Source organism: Meleagris gallopavo, chromosome 2 (assembly GCF_905368555.1).
Source record: "Meleagris gallopavo chromosome 2, MGAL_WU_HG_1.1, whole genome shotgun sequence".
NCBI lineage: Eukaryota > Metazoa > Chordata > Aves > Galliformes > Phasianidae > Meleagris > Meleagris gallopavo.
This window is the reverse complement of record NC_139405.1, coordinates 38992134-39010929: the sequence shown is the minus strand read 5'-3', so window position 1 is coordinate 39010929 and position 18796 is coordinate 38992134. Positions and strand designations below refer to the sequence as shown.

Genomic DNA, 18796 nt, shown 5'->3' with positions numbered 1-18796 from the left:
TAATGCTGAGTATCACAAGAGCTAAAGCGAAACAACAATTGCTTCTGCAAAATACTAGAATTCTCTCTTGTAAATAAACTTCCTGTTCAGGTCAGCAGGTAACCACTACAGATTGCAGAGTTGAAAGAAATGAACCTTTCAGCCACAGACTGTATTTTACAATGAAACTTATCTGCCATTACTGAAAGTAAGTACAGGCTTTTCTAAAACATGCATATATTATTTAACATCAATAGTGGTTAACAGCTTCTGAGTAAGAGACAACACTTCAGGAAATTTCCTGTGGACAGGCAGGTGATTTACTGTCTTCTATTACAAGTAGTGGATGGCTCCATATTTCACAATAAGGATAACACAGCTTCTTGCCTTCATTTGAGCACGATGGAGGGGAAAGAGTGGAAGAAGGAAGAGCAGGCAAGAACTCATGGAACGCAACAGCAACTTGCCAAACATGCACTGCATGATAACAAAGAAGAGCAAGTTCCAAAGCATGGGTTTTAATTGTGCCTGCCCCATTACTAACCCCATGACATCAAACTGCAAGCAGTAATAACTGAGACACCCCCAGAAAACCTCAGCTGTGATTGCTTTTCTGAACCCTCCAGCCCCTTAACCAAACAAAACATCTCAGATATAAGAAGCCAATATTAGCACACAGAATTGTAATTGAAAATGAGAAGGAAAAAAAGCCCCCACTACACACCCAGCACACTACTGCCATGCTCATGTCCGCCCACTAGGTTCAAAAGGCAGTTCAGATAATCTGTCTCCCAGATGTAACACTCACATGGAACGCACACTGTGGCATTGCAGAAAGCTAGCCAGAAACAAAAATAATCAATTCAAATTGCAGGTGCTGTAACAGTAGATAACTGCAGGGCTCCTAACAAAATTCTTCCACTAGTTTTAGCTGGAATTGACTTACTGCTTTAAATCATTAATTAGCTTTTTGCTGTAGGGTGGGTACACACAGAACTGTTAGAATGAACACTGAGCTTGTATTTAATTGTAAATTCTCCAAGAGAAACCATTGTTTCTGTATGCTTTATTCATACAAGCAAAATGGAATTCAAGCCTATGGGCAGTAACACATAATGTTCGCTGGTTACTAAAGAACTTTTAAGAGCTAAATTCTCAAGTAGGAAAACAGAGCTTACAATGCCACAGGCCAGGATGCTGACCCAAGCCAGCAGCACCCGGAGCTGCAGCAGCATCCTCCCAATCCCCTGCTCTGAACAGCAGCTCTGCCCTCAGGCAGACTGACTGGTCCCCCATCTGGGACACAAAGAAGCCCAAAAGCACAAGCAGAAAGCCTGGATTGTATTTAGTTCCCAGGACCAACACAAGCAACACAATGCAGCTACACGTGTTACTAGCTTTATCTTTGCACGGTGCATCTTCAAAGTAGCAGGATGTGTGCTTAGAAGGAGGAAAAGGCATAGTAAAAGCTGAAACTCTGCAACATTCTTGCTGCAATGGGATAAGATTAAGCCGAAAAAGCTAATTGATCGTATCTTCATCTGTGTTTCTTGTCCTGCAAGTCAAAGTCTTTCACAGTTTTTTAAAATAAATTTCTAGAACTAAATGGGTAAAAAAAAAGTTTCTCTCATTTATACCTACTGAACTTATAATATATAACTCTGGTCTAGCCTTTGGCTCATGAGAAGTTACCACTCCCATTTTCTGTTTTCTCTGAGGAAAATGACAAAGTCAGGACATCAGTCTAGGAACTCCTGTGTTGTTCTTGAGTCTATGCCAATGTTAGGAGGCCTCAGGGAGCCACTGTATGTCATTTTCCCCAGGCTGCAATGGAGATTTAGTCAAGGCATTAATTTTGATGCAAAAATTAGAAAATTTTAAGTATAAAGCACTTTAAGTATGGCTCTTACTCTCAAGGCATTCTAAAACACTGGAACAGATAAATGCAAATAGCAATAAAACCATGAGTTGAAGTAGCAATTTCACCACAGCAAACTAACTTCTGTCCAGTGAAAAACAACAGCTCCCAACAGGATCCCCACAGGGTCTGTACTTTTCACGTGACCAGGAAGAGGGAGGGAGTAGCAGGCCAGCAGCATTTACACGCAATAAGGAAATACACTATGGGAACCATTCCAACACTGACTGCAGAAAGGTGCACAGAGGTTAGAATGATATCAAGTACCTGGACAAGAAAATGGCAGGTGCCATTCAGTAAAGAGGAAGTGCAAAAGAGGGATTAGCAGACACAGAGCTGCATAAATGGGCAACAGGAGTGTGCAGAGGCACAAAACAACACCCAGCTGAAGAAATGCTAAAAAGACTGTAATTCTTCTGGAAGGAAAAAGCATGAGTTGAAAAATGTATGAAGTATCAGGCTTAAAACCACAAAAGATAAAACTACTGCAAAATGAGCTTTCACAACAAAGGATCTTGAAGACGTTTAAAATTATCAGGCTGTAGGCTTTAAACAAAAGGAAGTTCCTTCCCCATCTAATCAAACTGCAGGACTCATTGTTACAGGATATCACAGAGGCCAAAAGTACAAATGGCTCTTAAAACCAAGATTACGTAAATTAATAGCAAGTACATCCATCCATCCGTGCATACTAAGAGCAGCGGTTCAGATGCAACCTCTGGCCAAGGAAGTTTTTGAATTGCTGGAAGCTATACACAAGCATCACTTTGTTAGTATTTTGAAGCCTCACCTACACACAAATTATAGATTACTTGCAATAAATGCATGATGGTATGAAGAGATCACATCCTTAGGTGAAAAAGAGACACTTGACAGGGAAGAACTCTACCAGAAGGCAAACTGCAAGGAACTGAAACAAGATTTAGGCTGCAAGAAGAGTATAAGCTTCCAGCAGAAGAAATTGGTAGTATTTGAACAGTATCAATAGCTGCTTTAAATGTAGCTTCATCAGAAATTTTGTTCCCAGTAAGACTGAGTACTCATCTGAAGTATTTCTGAAGAATAAAACTCCATCCAGCTTCAATTTACTACTAAAGATGATCAACAAGCATCTCACAAGAGGCAGGCACTCTTATCTTTCAAATGCAGTCCTTGCAGAGGATAGCCCACTGGAGGGGTGTCTGCCCTGCCAAATATCCAGCAGGGGACAGAAACTGAGCAAAGCCTCATGCTCTGCACGCTCAGCGGGGTCAGGCAGCCCTGCCCTTGACGCCTGCTCCCTCTCCATCCACTCAGCAGGAAAGGGCTCCATACCAGCAGCCCAAGGTCTCAAGGAGACCATGGGTAGGAGCAACAGGTATCTGTGGGGAATGCAGATAAAAGAAAAATTGATTGGATTAGCAGGATGGAGGACCATAAGCTCAGGGCTGCAGGGTTTTGATTTATACAACAGCCTGGAAATATACATGAGCCTGACCCCTGCCTGTTGAGAGGTTCCCTCTGTGTACTTCTATGAAATGTGTAAGTGGGTGGCATTTTTCTTGGGTAAACTAAAACATCCTGAAAATAACTTTGTCCAGATGTCTGTTAAGAATTTGCTGCACAGAACAGAGTAAATAATATGGAGAATATTAAAGAGAAGCACTTTTTGACAGTGGCTTTGGACATGCCTGCTGCTTTAAGTTCAAAAGGATCCCTGGTGCATTACACCCTCTCACTATAGAAATCCCTTTACAAACTTCAAAACACTTCTAGACAGAGATAAGCCTGCTCTACAGGTAAGGAATTGATTTTATTTTCCTTAAACTTTTGGTTAAATCAATGTGTGAAATGCACACATACTCAGAAACAGCAAGCTGCACTAAGCCAGGACCGTGTGATGGGCACAGGTTAACTGTATAATAGGTAAACCGGGAGAAAACTGTCATTAAGCTGCAGGAGAGACTGCGGTACAATTAGCACCTGCATAATGAAAAGGGATCCAAGCTAGGAACATTTCAGACTGTTTTAGCCAACTTCGATGATACGATGCCCAATGAAACAGGCCTGCTGAAACTGAGCGAGTTCAAGATGCCCTTATCAACTGGCCACAGCTTCCGTTCTCACAGTGGCAAGGCCGTGTGCCAGCTGTTCCAACAACAATGCAGCAGCCAACCGAAACCAGAAGGACCTGACGCCTTCAGCTGAGCACCAGTCACACACAGCAAAAGCTGTTCACACAGCCTGATGACCACAGCAAGAGCAGATGTCTGAACAGGACAGAGAGCAGCAACAGGAAAGATACGCCATTCGTCAGCTCTGAGCTGCCTGCTCCATTCTTAAGATTTATTGCTTTAATTTAACTAGTACCTTCAAAGACAGTTCTAGCTACGTATCTCTGGCTTTCTGAACTACATTAACACAGAGATAACAGATCCCGACACTCCAACAACAAAAAGGCAGAGGAAGAGTATGCTCTGTCCTCTGCAGCTCTGCCAACATTTTTGAGCTATCACAAAGTGATGCAAATTGACAGTACAAACTCTTCTCGTAAACAGATTTAAAATACATTTACAAATCAAAAAGTAAATTAAAAAAAACTCAAATCTTCAGTCAGTTTATTGCATCTAAAGACTTGTGAAGTCAACTGACTGTCTTACCATCAATTCCCATTAGCTATACCCCACAGGCACGTCCTTCACGTATGTTAGGGCACCGGGCATACAACACATACATTGCTGTATCACACAAATCCACGCACAGGCGGGTGCTCAGATTCCTACCCAATACCTATTTATAACATTATATGCTAACAAAAATACTCTTGAGTCATTTCGAGTTAAATACCAAAGAACAAGAAAGTCTTCAAGTGCACGCAGCTGTTACGTGCATAGAGGCACTGCTCTATTTTTGACAGACACTGTCCTGGAACAGCGAGTGAATTAGCTTTCAACCTGAAGCTTACGACTGCAACTTACCAGCTAGTTCTGGAACAAGCTCGCACTGAAAATATGCTTGATCAGCTATGGTTAACCAGTAATCTTTGGAAACTGGGAGGAGTTTACTAGGACTTAACGAGCATAAAATGACTTTTGAAAAAGGCCACAAAGACCAGCACTGGTTCTCCTTAAGTGTGTAATAAGTAAACCATGAACGTGAAAGGCAGAAAGGATATCATAAATAATGATTACTCATTTAGTAGTAGCTAGAAAGTCAAACAACTGCTTTGGGAGGTAGGGCAAGCAGCACAGCGCATCAAAGCAGTAACACCATCAGAAAATCAGCAATGCCACCAAGAGGAAAAAGTTAATGACCTACTGTACACAGGTCACTCATGCACATGTACCCTTGTGGTTTGTACACCTCTGGAACGACAACGATTTAAAATCTAACTGCAGTTGGATAGCCCAAAAGGACTGGAAACGCAACATGCAGTGAGCCAACCCAGCACTTCCCAGAGCTACATCCTCACACACCAAGGAACAGAGAGGAAATGGGACTATAAAAATAAAGCAGTACTAAAACTGTCCACTTCAGATTGAGCCTCTGCAGCTATAGAGACAAAGGGAACATGGCTGATCAGGGGTCCTCACCCTTCAAATTACTGAAGCTGGAAAGATTCAGAGAAAATGTTTTCTTTCTTGTGTATGTTTTATTGAGGAAAATCAGTAAAGCTTTTGTATAAAACTGTCACAAGGAAGATTCCTGAAGGATAGAACAACATGTTTCTGATGGCAGAAACTGAATGTCATACTAAATATGCAAGGATAAAGGACAAAGAAAGCACGAGGAAAAAAAAATGATATAGGAAGCACAGATTTCTTAACTCTTATTCAAAGTTTCAAGGGCAAATTTTGAGATAATCAGTCCCTAACTGTTAAACTAAGGCTGTAGTTTGGCAAACTCTTTAAGCTGGCATAAATTAGCACTGCTGTTGAAAGAAAGTCTCAGCATCTGCCAGTCCCCTGCGCCAGCACAAACATCCAAACACTGAACCAGGAGCACTTCTTTTGCCAGTTCATTTTTCAGACGGATCAGTTCCCCACACCAGTTCACAGGATGGCCATGTAAATACTTGTACCAATAAAGAAGAGTGACTAGTTTTTCAGCCTGAAGTGCTCGGTAAACTACAGACTAAATCACAAGGATATGGAAAAGCCGATAGAAGTCACGGGCAGTGCTCCCCAACCTTGGACAAGTCATATGACTCTTCAGTTATGATCACTACACTAGTATGTGCAGAGGGTTTTACTGTTATTTGTTATTGACAAGCGTGCCCACATACACACCTGCTCCTGGAGATCAATCTGTAGGGAAAACTAACTGGGTACCTTGGTACCCACAGAAGCTTTTAATCTATGTTAATTTTCACTGGCCATTTTTCACTGTGTTTTCTGGACACCCTGCTTCCCAAGTGGAAGCCCCTTTGCATTTAGAAATAACAGCATTTTGAGACCCAAAACACGAGAAAGGACAAATAAAACTGTACTCAGCTCAGAGCTTTAACCCAACGGGAATGTAAAGTCTGCAGGCTGCCCTAAATATCCATGAATCACCACATAATCCTTCACTGAACAGCACACATGTCTAGAAGAAAATGCAATTGCCAACAAAAACACCATCAGGAAGAAAAATCTTTAAGCTAAAATATCTGTAAAACTCTACCAGGTTCAAGGAATTCAAGCAAGTACTGAGAGACTGAGACCTACCCACTTTTTCCTACAATTCAGTGGCCAATTCTGGTCCGTGCAAGAATCCATTACTAACAAATTAAATCAGCAAGTTTGCTACCCAGAAATAAATCAAATGCAAGAGTGATGCAGAATGATCTCTAGAAATGGACATGCCACAGGCAGACTGAGGAGAAGCTCTTCTCCTCCACAGCTGTTGCTCAGCTTTAACCACACCTTCCCTCTGCCCCAGTCAATACCCACGTGGCTGCCAAGTTCTTATTCCCTATCTTTGATTTTCATCTGCCATCTTCCCACTGCACACGTACCGTGACATCCTGCAGAGTAAGATCTGGTGGAAAGAACTCACAGAAGTCTTGTTCGGATTTCTGGCACGCTATGTTGAATGGTAACTGCAAAACTCAAGACTTACGTCTTCTCTTGCCCCTTCTGCCTCCGTTCAGTGCTACACCAGACACTGACAACTTCAACACCTGATTACTGCTTTTTTACCTAAATTTCTCTGTCCTTGGTGACACTAGGCAGCCTCTTTGTAGGAAAGCTGCTACACAAATGTTTCAATAATAATAATAATAATAATAAATAATAAAAAAAAAAACTCCCTTCCAGTTTCTAGAACAGCTAACTGCAGGATATGAGAAATCCACTCAACGATAGAATTTATTTTCTACAGGATCATTACTAACTTAAGGATGTTATAGAACACAGTCAGAGCAGTCAAATCCAGAGCACTCAAGGACTTCAGAAAGCTCCAGGATGCTCCAGCATGTAGGATCATATTGAAAATTGACCAGTGCCCAGAAAATGACAAGCAGCAGATAAAGTATTTACAATCAGGTTAGTTTGTTTGAGATCAAGAACAAGAGTAATTCAGCAACTTAAAAAAAAAAAAAAAAGAAAAAAGCACAGGAGCAGGCTTGAACAGCATGCAGCCTATAAAGCACATTTTTAAGCCACTGGTGGCTGAGGAGCAGTGGGTGTGCTGCCACGATGCAAGAGACAGGAGAGAGTTAAAACTGAGTTGTTCGAGTTGTAGCTCTTCTGTCAGGCCACAAAGGAGTGGGAATGAAACAAAGCTAAAAGAACATAATGGCAATTGTCAAACTGTCCAGGAACTCCCCCCTCAATAAAAGGGGCAGGGCAGGGACAGGAGATGGGTAGTGTTGGGTGTGGGAAGAGCACAAGTAGGAACAGTTGATGAATCAGATGTTTCTTTATATGGTGATTATTAAGTCCCAGTCTGTAATTACTATCTCCCAATATTACTGTAACACTAATAAAGAACACAAAGCTTCTGAATCGAAGTCTCAGCTAATCAGCAGAGACCTCAATACAGGCGAGAGACACCTAGCAAAAAAAAATTATAAAGCTTCCTTCTTATCAGCCTCTGTATAGAGGGAAGAAAAACCTCACCTGAGTGAGATTCAGGATTACTTCACCCCATCTATGGTGAGCACACTGGCGAGCCACCCTCAGCAGCTATCTAGGACAGGATAGGCAGGAAACAGAAATATGTGCACGTACAAGTGCAGCAGCCGATAAGAGAAAGGGAAGAGAATTAACATTTGGGGAGGAGGTGGAAGAAGAAAAACCTGGAAAAAGCAGGAAGTAGGAGAAAGGCAGCAGAGTTCACATCTGCTGGTACCTGCCATGTTCTACCAGAGGGAGGAAAAAAACAGCACAATCCAGAAGGAAAGAGCAGAACAAAATAAGGAATGTACTAAGTCAGGACTTCTGAGATGAGTAAATACTGAGCCAGAGGGTCAGTCCTGCAACTGTATAGTCACTCCAAAAGCAGTTGGCTGTTTATACCTGCTACCTTGCAGACACCTCTCAGCCTACAGAATGATCTACTGACAGTCTGGGCTAGGTAGGACAGCATCAGCTAGCCAATTTTAGACAGCCCGGTTAGTTTAGAGAAAATCCAAATACAAAACCTCAGATTCCTCACACTTCACCTAATTTATTGTCCTTTTCCTTAAGACTAGAATTAGAGAATGTGTATGGGTTTAAAACAGACTCTTGTAAATCAATGCACTTTTTCCCCATAGACAGATTTACACAACGTCCCTCTCTTCGCCTGTACCCCAAGACTAACTTCTTTTCCCTTTTTCACGAAATATCCAGAATCAGTATAAGCAACAGCAAGTTCAGTGGCATAACATTAGCAGCTATACAACCTAAGCCAGAACTAAATGTGAAGTGATAACCTTCATATTATAATTCCATTTGATTTACTTCCCGTCATCAAAAACAATTACCCTTCCTTAAAACCTTTGATCAACAACCCATTTATCCCTGTGAAAGAATCCAGCTGCTAGTTAAAGCTCGGAGAACAGAACTCTAAGATTTTACAGGTATATTTGGTTAACAAAACATTTTTGAAGACACAGTCTAGAAAAAAGGTTAATTCCAGCACGCTACAGAGCGGATTTATTTATGATTCATTCCCTCTAGTAGGATATGTTTGTTTACAGAGCTTGGACTAGATATGGTAAAGGTTAAAGATTCAATAAAGGCTCCTGTGACTGCTATGACACGATGCCAACCCTTGCACAACATTCAAAAACAAAGATAGTATTCTAAGACGACACACCACTGAACCCAACAAAAATATCATAAAGAACAGGCTGCAAGTGGATTGGGGCTTTTAGGCTTGTTTTATACGTAAAAGTCTATTTAACAAAAATAATAATAAGGAAATTGGACTTAAAAAATAGTCCATTCAGAACTGTCCGTACAAAATTGCCTTCTCAAAGCTGTAATAGTGCACGCTGGATTTCCCAGCATGTGAGGCCACGCTGGCCCCCACCCACACAGCTGCAGGGAGAGCAGGGCCCCAGGGGCTGGCATTCTTCAGGTGCTGGGAATTACCCATCTCACCAGTGGCACTGCATGTTGGCTCATTTAGCACCTCAGTAAAACGGTACACCCAGTTCTCCACAAACTGAGCAAACCACAGAGTTGCAACATATGCATACAGGAGTCGCAAGATTATTTGGTAGAGTCTATGCATGCTGCATTTCTATCCATTTTGGCCCTATTACTTGAAGTAAAACCAGTAAAAATTAGTACTGCACAGGGACAGGTTCTGTTAAAAATTGCTGCGAGTGCAAATCTAACATACTCATAAAGCTCTGGAAATTGGCTGTATTTCGTTAAGTGAACTAAGCCGTGCACTTTACATGGCGAGCTAACAGAAAGGCTTTGGAGTAACTGCTGCTGTGTAGTAGCAGCATCTCCACTGCACAGTTATCTTTACAGATAAGAACAAAACATATATACACTGCAACTCCTGCAGGAATGATACTAAACCTTGATCCAGAAAAAGCAGAGGCAAGAAGCAAACAAAAAATAGAGTTTCCCAATAATCCAGAGTGTCACCGTGTTTCCAACCTTCCAGAACCAGGAGCTCTGACAGGAGGTGTCAAAGAAGCTACAGTCCCTGGCCCCCACTCACTGTGGCAGAAAGGTGGAGGGAAAGAAGAAGCTTCCAAAGACACATGAGAGAGGGTGGAAGTCGGTGCATCACTGCTACCTCTGCAGACATTACGAACAAATACAGACAAACCCACCAAGTCTGACTCTTCCACTGACAGCCCCTCTCACCGATACACCTTTGTGTATTTGTGAGCTCACTAGTAAATCTGTGACAGTGATGGACAGATTTCCTTCTGCTCTTACTGAAGCTTCAGGAAACTAAGCTTTCCTGCAACAACACAAGCACTGACTTTGAGAGATAAGCAAGGGAACAGGAGAAGACAGAACGTAATGCATTTCTGCACCAGTGAGGAGCAAAGGGCTGCACCTGTTCCGATCCCTGGAAACAGAGGGGTTTATTTCAGCAGCAAGTGAAAACCAAGTGGTGCTCAACAGTCTCCACAACTGTATTGCCACTCTATGGAAATGCGGAGCGTGCTGTAGGAAGAGATTTTTTTTCCCACCTAGACGTTCCTTCTCAGCTAGTAGAAGTGTTGCTTTACTGCTTGGAGGTGCCACATACAGAAGCCCAAGAGTCACGTGTGTGATTCAGCATTGCAGGAAGGGACACTGGGAACTGCAGCCCTGGCACACATTACTTCCAGCAGCACATCACTGTGCATGCAGACAGAAGCAGCTCTCCTCTTTGCTGCACAAAACTGAAGCCCGCAAGTCTACAAATGTTTGCAGCAGGTGAGTCTGAAGCACTGGCTCCTTAAAGAATCATAAAGGCTGGAAAAGATCACTAAGACCAGCCTGTCCAACCATCAGCCCAGCTCCCCACGCCCACTAACCACTTCCCTCAGTGCCACACGCACGTGTTTCTGAACACCTCCAGGAACCGTGACTCCACCACCTGCCTATGCAGCGCGAGTCGCTGCCTCACAGCTTTTTAGCTTAGAAAAATCCGAGTTAACAGGGCTGGAGGAGAAATCCAAACCACGTTCGTGATAACGTTAACAGAACACTGGTTCAACTGGTGGTACGCACAGATCGCATTTTAGAACAAAAAGAAGAAATGAAGAGTTTCCCCCACGTTCTTCTGCGACAGGAGGTAACTCAGCGCACCCGAACAGACCCGGGGCTGTCTCTCGCCTCTCAGCTCTCCCCCTCCCACTGCCGTTTCCCACCAGCTGAGGCCCCGCAGCTGCACCAACAACAGCGCGTCTGTGCCCGGACCGGCCGCGCAGGGCGCCCCTCGGTAGCTCACTGCCCGCCTTATACTTGAACAGAGGTAGCAAATTGTGAAGGGGCTGAAATGACAGTAATGAATATTCATCGCAGTCCTTCACGGAGGGTGCGATCTCATGCGGCGGACCTGAAGGGAATCACCAATCAGGCCGACACAACGGGGCTCGGTTCTGCGCCCTCGGCGCGCGGCCGCACGCAGCCGCCTCCGAGCAGCGCGGGGGCGCGGGCACGTGCTGCGGCGCTCACGGAGACGCGCGGCGCGGGGCAGCGCAAGCTCAGGCACTCGGCGGGGTGCGCGCACGTGCGCACCGGCGGCCACGTGCGCGCGGGCACGATCCCGCCCGGCCGGCGGCTCTCGGCCCGTCCCCATTCAGTCCCGCACTCACTTTCGTCCTGCCGTTGATGCGGTAGTTGCCCAGCCTGCCGTTGCAGTGGCGGATGAGATCGTCCATGCTGTTCATGAGCAGGCGGATGGTCTGGCAGCCCGGCTCCTTGCCCTCCACCCAGGTGATCTTGTCGCCGCGGATGTCCTTGGAAGAGTCGCTCTTCTGGCTGACTAGCTGCCCGTCGGTGAAGCGGCCGGTGTGATGCAGGGCTCGCACTTCTTGGGCCACCTGCCCGCCCAGCTCCTTGCCCAGGAAGTCGTCCACCACGCAGATGCCGTGCTTGTTCATGCAGGGCACGATGTACTCCAGCGCCAGCCGCTGAGGCACCAGCGACTTGGTTTGCCCGTTGGGGCGCAGCGCGGCCCCTCCGGGCCCCGCCTGCACGCCGCCCGGGTACAGGTTCGACTTGTCCCGGTACAGCAGCACCGCCTCCGCGGCGGGAGCCGGGGCCGGGGCCGGGGCCGCCGCCTCTCCGCCTCCGGCCGCCGCGACGACGCGGTCGTCGTCCGGCGAGGCGGCCTCGCCGGAGGGCTCAGGGCCCGACGCCGCTCCCTTCGCCGTCGCCTTGTCCGGGCGGCCCGCGGCCCCGGCGCCGTGCGCGCCGCGTGCGCTGCGGGAGCCGTGGGCGCGGGGCGGCGGGGGCTGAGCGCCGCGAGGCTCCGCAGCGCCCCCTGCCGCGGCCGCCGCGCCTCCCCCGCGGCAGATGAGCTTGTGCTTCTTCCAGTCCTGCCGCTGGTGCTCCTTGCTGCAGTAGAAGGAGCTGCGGCAGCGCCCGCACCGCAGCAGGTTCTCCATCTTCCCGCACAGCTCGCAGTACTGCCGGTCCCGCTCGCTGCTGCCGCTGCCTCCGCTGCCGCCGCCGTTCCCGCTGCCGCCGCTCCCGCTGCCGCCGCCCTGTCCGGCGCCGCCGCCGTTGTCATTCGCCATGGCGCTGGTGGTGCAGCCGCAGCCCCGCTCCGCCGCCGAGCGTTATGTAAGGAGGCGGGCGGGAGCGGCGCTACGCGGGCCCCCGCCCGGCCGCGCTGGGAGCAGCTCACTGCATCATGGCCGCCCGGCTCACCGCGGCCCCCGCCGCCCTGCGCGTCCGCCGGCCCGCGGCCTCCCTCCCTGCTCCTCGGGGCGGCCAGGCGCTGGGCTGCCGCGGGGGCCCTCCCTGCGCCTTTAGCGCCGCTTCATCGCCGCCCCGCCAGCGGCGGCGGAGGGCCGAGGGGCGGGCGGGCGGCTGGCGCGATGCGCTGCCGCTCTCCCGAGTGCGCGGCCCGGCGCGGCCGCCGCCTCTGCCTCTGCCCGCCGCGCCTCAGCGCCGTGTCGGGGCGAGGAGGAGGCGCCACGCTCGCGGCCCGCTCTGCACGTACGCCACTTCCAGCCCGCCAGCGCCGCCGGCGCGTCAGGCGGGCGGGGCCGCGCCGCCGGCGGGCGGGGCCGGGCCCGGCAAGCAGCGCCGGGCCGTGCTGCGCCGTGCAGAAGGCTGGGGAGGTCCTCCGTGCTGCGAAGCTGCTGGCGGGGCGTGGCTGGGAACCTCGGACCGAGCCCCTGCTCCCGGCGCTGGGAGCGGGTGGCAACAGGCGTGCCGAGAGGCAGCGGGTGATGGAAGTTGGGCCGTGGGTCCGGCGGCAGCGGCCGAGCTGAGGGTCGGGTTTTATCACTCCGTACGCCGCAAAATAACCCGGCGGAGCAGGAGGCAGCGCCGGCACCCTCGTGAATGTGCGGCTTCTATTCGACCTAACCCGGCCCTGACATACGCTGGTGTCAGGCGGTTTAAATAACGCAGCAGGAAGAGAGAGCAGGTGATGGGGCCGTGAAACCACGAGGAGCCGCCGTGAGCGGGACAAAGCCCCAGAGGAAAAGGAAATGGGTTTGGCAGAGCAACGGGAGCTGCGGGGACCGCAGAGAGGAGACTCCATGGAGGGAAGCGAGCCCCGACACTGTCACATCGGCTGTCGGCAGCCACGCGAGGAGCTCTGGGATGACGTGTGTGCTCTGATCCACCCAGCTTAGCTTGAGCCTTGCTGGCTTGCAGTAGATGTCAAGTGAATGCCGTGTATCCTGTACTTCTGTGCAGTATGGCCCAAAACTGTGTGTCGAGGTGCAGCACTCAGCAAACTCGGCGCTAAGCTCTAGCAGCTGTCCTTCCTGGGCTATGAGGTTCATCTGTAGTGTGGCCCAGCAGACAGGCAGAGCAGAAACCTTGGTTTGCTGGGCTGGGCAGGGGCACCCAGCTGCTGTGTGCCTATTCTCAGGACAGAAATCCATCCTAAAGCCAAAGAGGGCCAGAGAGAGGAGCCAATGTGCAGACCTGGGAGTGAAAATGCAAAATGAGTCCTTTGGTTAGTCACTGAAAATGAGCTATGTGAATGTTCTGCTCATGATCTGCCGAAGTCTCTTGTGATTCTGGGGAAATCATTTGTTTTTTTTTTTTCCAGTGCTAAAGAGCAGACACCCATATTGTTGCTCCTCACAGGCTGTTGTGAGGGCAAGAACTGTGATGTACTCTAGTAAGAGGGCTTCATCTATGCAATTAAAGCAGCTCATTCTTACCATCTCTCTATACAGACCTAGATTTAAAATTAACAGATGCAGCAGGACTTATAGGAATGTCAGGCATTGCTGGTACTATGTGAGGGCTGTAACAGGAGAAACAAAGCTCACCAAGGCCATAAACATCCATCATATGTGCACAGAAAATGGAAAGGAAAACCAGGGCGGATTATGAGAAAGGCAGAAGGAGGACTGAGAGGACAAGGTCATGTCATACCCATGAATCCAAGGTGAATGAGATCAGGAAGTGCCTAGGCCAACTGAAAAACAGCAACAACAACAACAACAATAAAATAACAACAACAAAACCTGAAAGAACTGGAAAAGTGGGAACTAGAACCAGATAGGGCTACAGGTCAGTAATTGCTTTGTTCATTGCTCTTAAAGGAAGGAAAGCATAATCGTAGAGGCAGAAGGAAGTTCTGAAGGTTTAAAGACAAGGTTTGCGTCCAGAACATAACATGGACAGATTTTTAATCCAAGTTTAATGGGAATTGCTCTTGAAATCCAGGAATATGAGGTATGTCTGAAGTACCAGGCCAGGCGTTCCTCTAGTATGCTTTGTGTTAAAGTAAATGTGGTTGAATTCTTTGGGCTTGCAGCATTGTTAAGCCAGACCGAATGAGAAAAGAGTCAAGCCTGTTATTTTCAAACACTTTAGAAATGCAAGCAATTATATTCTACTGGGGAGAAGCTGAGGAGGTAAAAGACCATTTTCATTTGTTGTGTATACTCCTTCAGCAAACATAATGGAGATGAATGTCACAGACTCTATCATTCTATGATTCTAACTCAACACTCAGACCATGAAACCAGTAAGAAAAGGACCAAGGTACAAATATGGCATCAGGCTAAAACCCGATGATAGTTATTAATTCGTGGGCTAATTTGGCTTCAGAACTCCTTTGTTCTTTTCCTCTTTCCTCTTTCCCACATGTCAATTAAATGTCTTAGTTTTTACATTTGCTAATGTGCTGAACTACGTCAAGTTCTCTTGACATAACATGTTCCCAGCGTGGTCAAAAATAACAAAACCCATTTTGAATATGTGAACCATTTGCCACTGCTTCACCAGGCACATAAAACAATGTAATAATGGTCGTATTCCAGTGACAAAACTGAAGTGTGGCGATGGTAGGGAAGTTCTGGAAAACAATGAGTATTTTTATCACAATCATATCTACAACATGCTAGAAATGTTTTCCAAGCACATAAAGACTCTATTCATTGCCGGAGAGCTTGTTCTTTAAAAGACAGCGTAAGGGCAAAGCGTGACAGAAAGGAACATACAGTATACAAAGCAAAATGACCCACAGGATGGCTGCCAAAACTAAGGGGGAGGGTATTGCTTCCCCTTTTTCTGCAGGTAATTCTTCACATGCTCCTGAATTCAATGTTTCCAAACAGCTCATTTTTTTTCTGTGTCAGTGAGTGTTGGAAAAGGGCTTGATTGGTGACTAGGTAATGATGAGACACTACTGATCCACAGAGAATGCAGATAAAAAGTCTTCAAAGCTGTACCAGTCCTCACAGGAGGGTGATGTAGGATAAAGTTAATGCAAGGTCGGAGGGTTTTTTTTTTTTTATCACCACTTTGATATAGATCTGATATAGATATGTTTATTAGAAATGCCTAAAAGAATAGGTCAGTCAGTGAATAGCTTTTCTGTTTTCATTGAGTAGTAATAATAGCAGCATTTATATATCCTTGCAGGTGCTCTGAATATCTGGGGTTCTGCAGTGTTCAGGTTGTATAAGCAATTGGGAAGAATCTTTGAAGCCCAGGGAAAGAAGGGAATGCAGAATAGCAACATGAGGGGCATAGAATTCACAGAACCAAATCATCTTAGAAATAAATAAATCCCATCTTCAGACAGTTTGCTGTCACAAGGTAAAAGTCCCTTAGGACTCAAGGCTGATATTTTCACTGGTGCCAGAAACCACCTGAAGCTGCACAGAAGGTCCTGCAGCTGGGGACGTAGGTGTGAAGCATTGGTCTAAGGGGGATGTGATTGTGATAGTGTCACTACTCAGGTTTAGGACACGTGGGTTTGTAGTACTTGCTCTTCCCTTCCAGACCACTCCACGTCAGCCTGCCTTATTCCACCTAAGCCGTTATTCCTTGATCTCAACAGTGGCATTTTGCAGGCTCGCTTTTCATACCAGCAAGTAAACTGTGACAGGTTTGCAGCTTTTCCAAATAACACTAGAGAACTGCTTGTCTCTGTTGGATTCTCTGTTAAGCTTACTTCCTTTCTAACCAGGACAAACTGTACAAAGTACACTCACAGGGCTATGCAAGTGTTCTTCTGTTGAATGCACACTTTTCCTGAGGTACTCAAAGGGTTAGCACAGTTTATTCATCTCTCAAACACTGCCCTCATTTCTGTGAAGCTAGGGAGGGTTCATCTAGAGAGATGGTGCCAAGCACTGAGGATTACTGACAAGCTCTGCTAGTGCTGACCCCGATGGAAAAGCACACCTAGTTTTGTGCTGTGATGTCTGGGCATTCTGAGGCACTCTGCAGCCTGCACAAGCCCTGCTACACCCAGAGATTGGTACTTTGCTGTTGCGTTTACTGACCCCAGCAAGCACAAGGTGCCCCTGTACTGTGCTGTGCACTCACTGCTCAGTACGCTTGTCAGATAGCACAGCCCTTGGGATAGCAGAGAACCAAGCTCAGGGCCCTGGAGATAAACACAGCACTCCGGAGCCACACTGCATCCAGCTTATTTCTTGTTGACACCATTGCAGAGCTTCCCTAAACACGTCTTGCTGAAATTAAAGTAACAGAATACTTTGGTTGTTTATCACTGAATATCATAATGTTGTATTGTTTAAAGGGAAAAACCTTTCATTATAATCTGAGATTATAAGGGTTGGGCTAAATTACAAGGAGAAGTATTCTCAATTACATTGTGTAAGCATGGATAACTCAGTGTTTAATACTGCGGGATTCCTCCAGGCTCTTCAGCTGAAATTGTTTGCTCTGTCCTTGAATCTGTTTGACACGATATACCTTTACTCCCCTGGGAACAAAACCTGTTTTTATTACACCAACAATACAGGTGGGGTTGATCAAGAGAGATTTATGCAGATTACCATGTTTGACTGCTTTAATTATTTTATTCATATTTAAAGAAAGCGAATTACTCTAGTAAGTTACAATATAAGACAATGTTCTATATCTATAAGGTGATGGAAATACAGCAGAGCTTATAAAAAGCTCAAGACTGACACAGTTGTCCTCATCTTAAATTTTGTACCGTGAAAAGTTCAAAAGCTTTTTCCACATTCTTTGTGAAGTTTTTCTCAAGAGGGAGTATTTCTGGCTCTGGTTAGAAAAGAGCTCCCTGACTTGCTAAAAATTGACAATTATGTACATTTTTTGTCTCAAACTTAAGCGAGCCTGCAGGCCCTGGGGGTGATTTAAGTCCAGTTATGGACAAAAGATTTATTTTAAAGAACATTTTTTAAACACTATTTGAAGTCCACACTCTGATAGAGTGATAAGCAGTTCTGAAAAAGAAAAAAGAATTCCTGCTTTATCTTTATATAGGTCATATTTATCTTAACTGTTCCAGAAGTTTTTCATGATTTTGATACAGAAGGTCTTCTGGCTTTTCAACAAGGAACTCAGATGCAAGGAAAGTCTCTTTGGTGTTTCAGAGGGTCACAAACATTACATGACCTTTTTACTTTGCATCTGATATGTGCTTCCTGCCCCTGTGTCGTCGTGGCTCAGCATCGTGACATGCTGAAAGATCATCAAGGTAGAAACAATGCAGAGCAGCATTAGGATGATGTGGCCTGCCATGATAATTTTGTGTGTTCCTGATGTACTGCACATCATATTTTCTCTTTCCTCTTCTTCCAGCAGCCAGGCACGTAGTTCTCTCTTCTGCCAGTGGCTTACCTTGTACTTGGAAAAGAGAACAGCAACAGCTGGAGTGCTGGCAAGAAGGACAGTTTGTTTCCTGGGCCTTGGTTTGGGAACCTTGAGAGAGCCTCAGCCCATGGGTTACAGTATATCCTGCTATTTAACATGTTACAATCTCAGTGTTTTTCTCCTGATAACCCAGAAGCTATTATCCAATGTGCAAGAGAGGAACTCAAGAACTGTTCCTGAAGCCAAGAAGATGTGCTTTTATTAAAGGACTGGACATCTTAGCTTTGAATGAAGAGGCAGTTTCTTTTCCCTTTCTCCAGATGGCTAGCACAATTTTTGATACTTCCAAAATCTGTTTCTTGTGAAGACTCTTGTTCTAGTGAGAGAGATTCTAAGAAAAGAAAAAGCCTAGGAGATTTGCTGCTGCAAAAAGAGAAACCTGTCTTGGTAATTTAAGAAAGGAAGGAAAGGACAGCAGTGAGGGAGTTTTTGAACTGACAACACTGCACAGGTATTATTCCTCAAGAGATTTTGTGTATATATATATATATATACAATATATATATCTTTTTTTTAATTATTATTATTTTTTTTATAAAACAATTTCTCAAGAATGATCAGAGGCTTCATTTTCATTTGTTTTCTATGTGAGCAATGGTGTCCTCCCCTTCTCTTGATCAATGAGAATATGATATAGTTGTGTTTCATTAAACTACTGAGCTCACTTACACATCAGTCCTGAAGA

General features: G+C 46.1%; 1 protein-coding gene across 1 annotated transcript in view; it reads right to left on the bottom strand.

Annotated features, from left to right (window-relative positions):
- The window catches only part of EGLN1 (egl-9 family hypoxia inducible factor 1), a 30321-nt gene extending 17281 nt beyond the window's left edge, over positions 1–13040 (bottom strand). Inside the window, exon 1 of the mRNA XM_085219751.1 lies at positions 11625–13040. Coding sequence (XP_085075877.1) covers positions 11625–12551 — 927 coding nt within the window. The 5' untranslated portion in view covers positions 12552–13040. The remainder of the gene's footprint in view (positions 1–11624) is intronic.
- Between the last annotated feature and the right edge of the window lie 5756 nt (positions 13041–18796).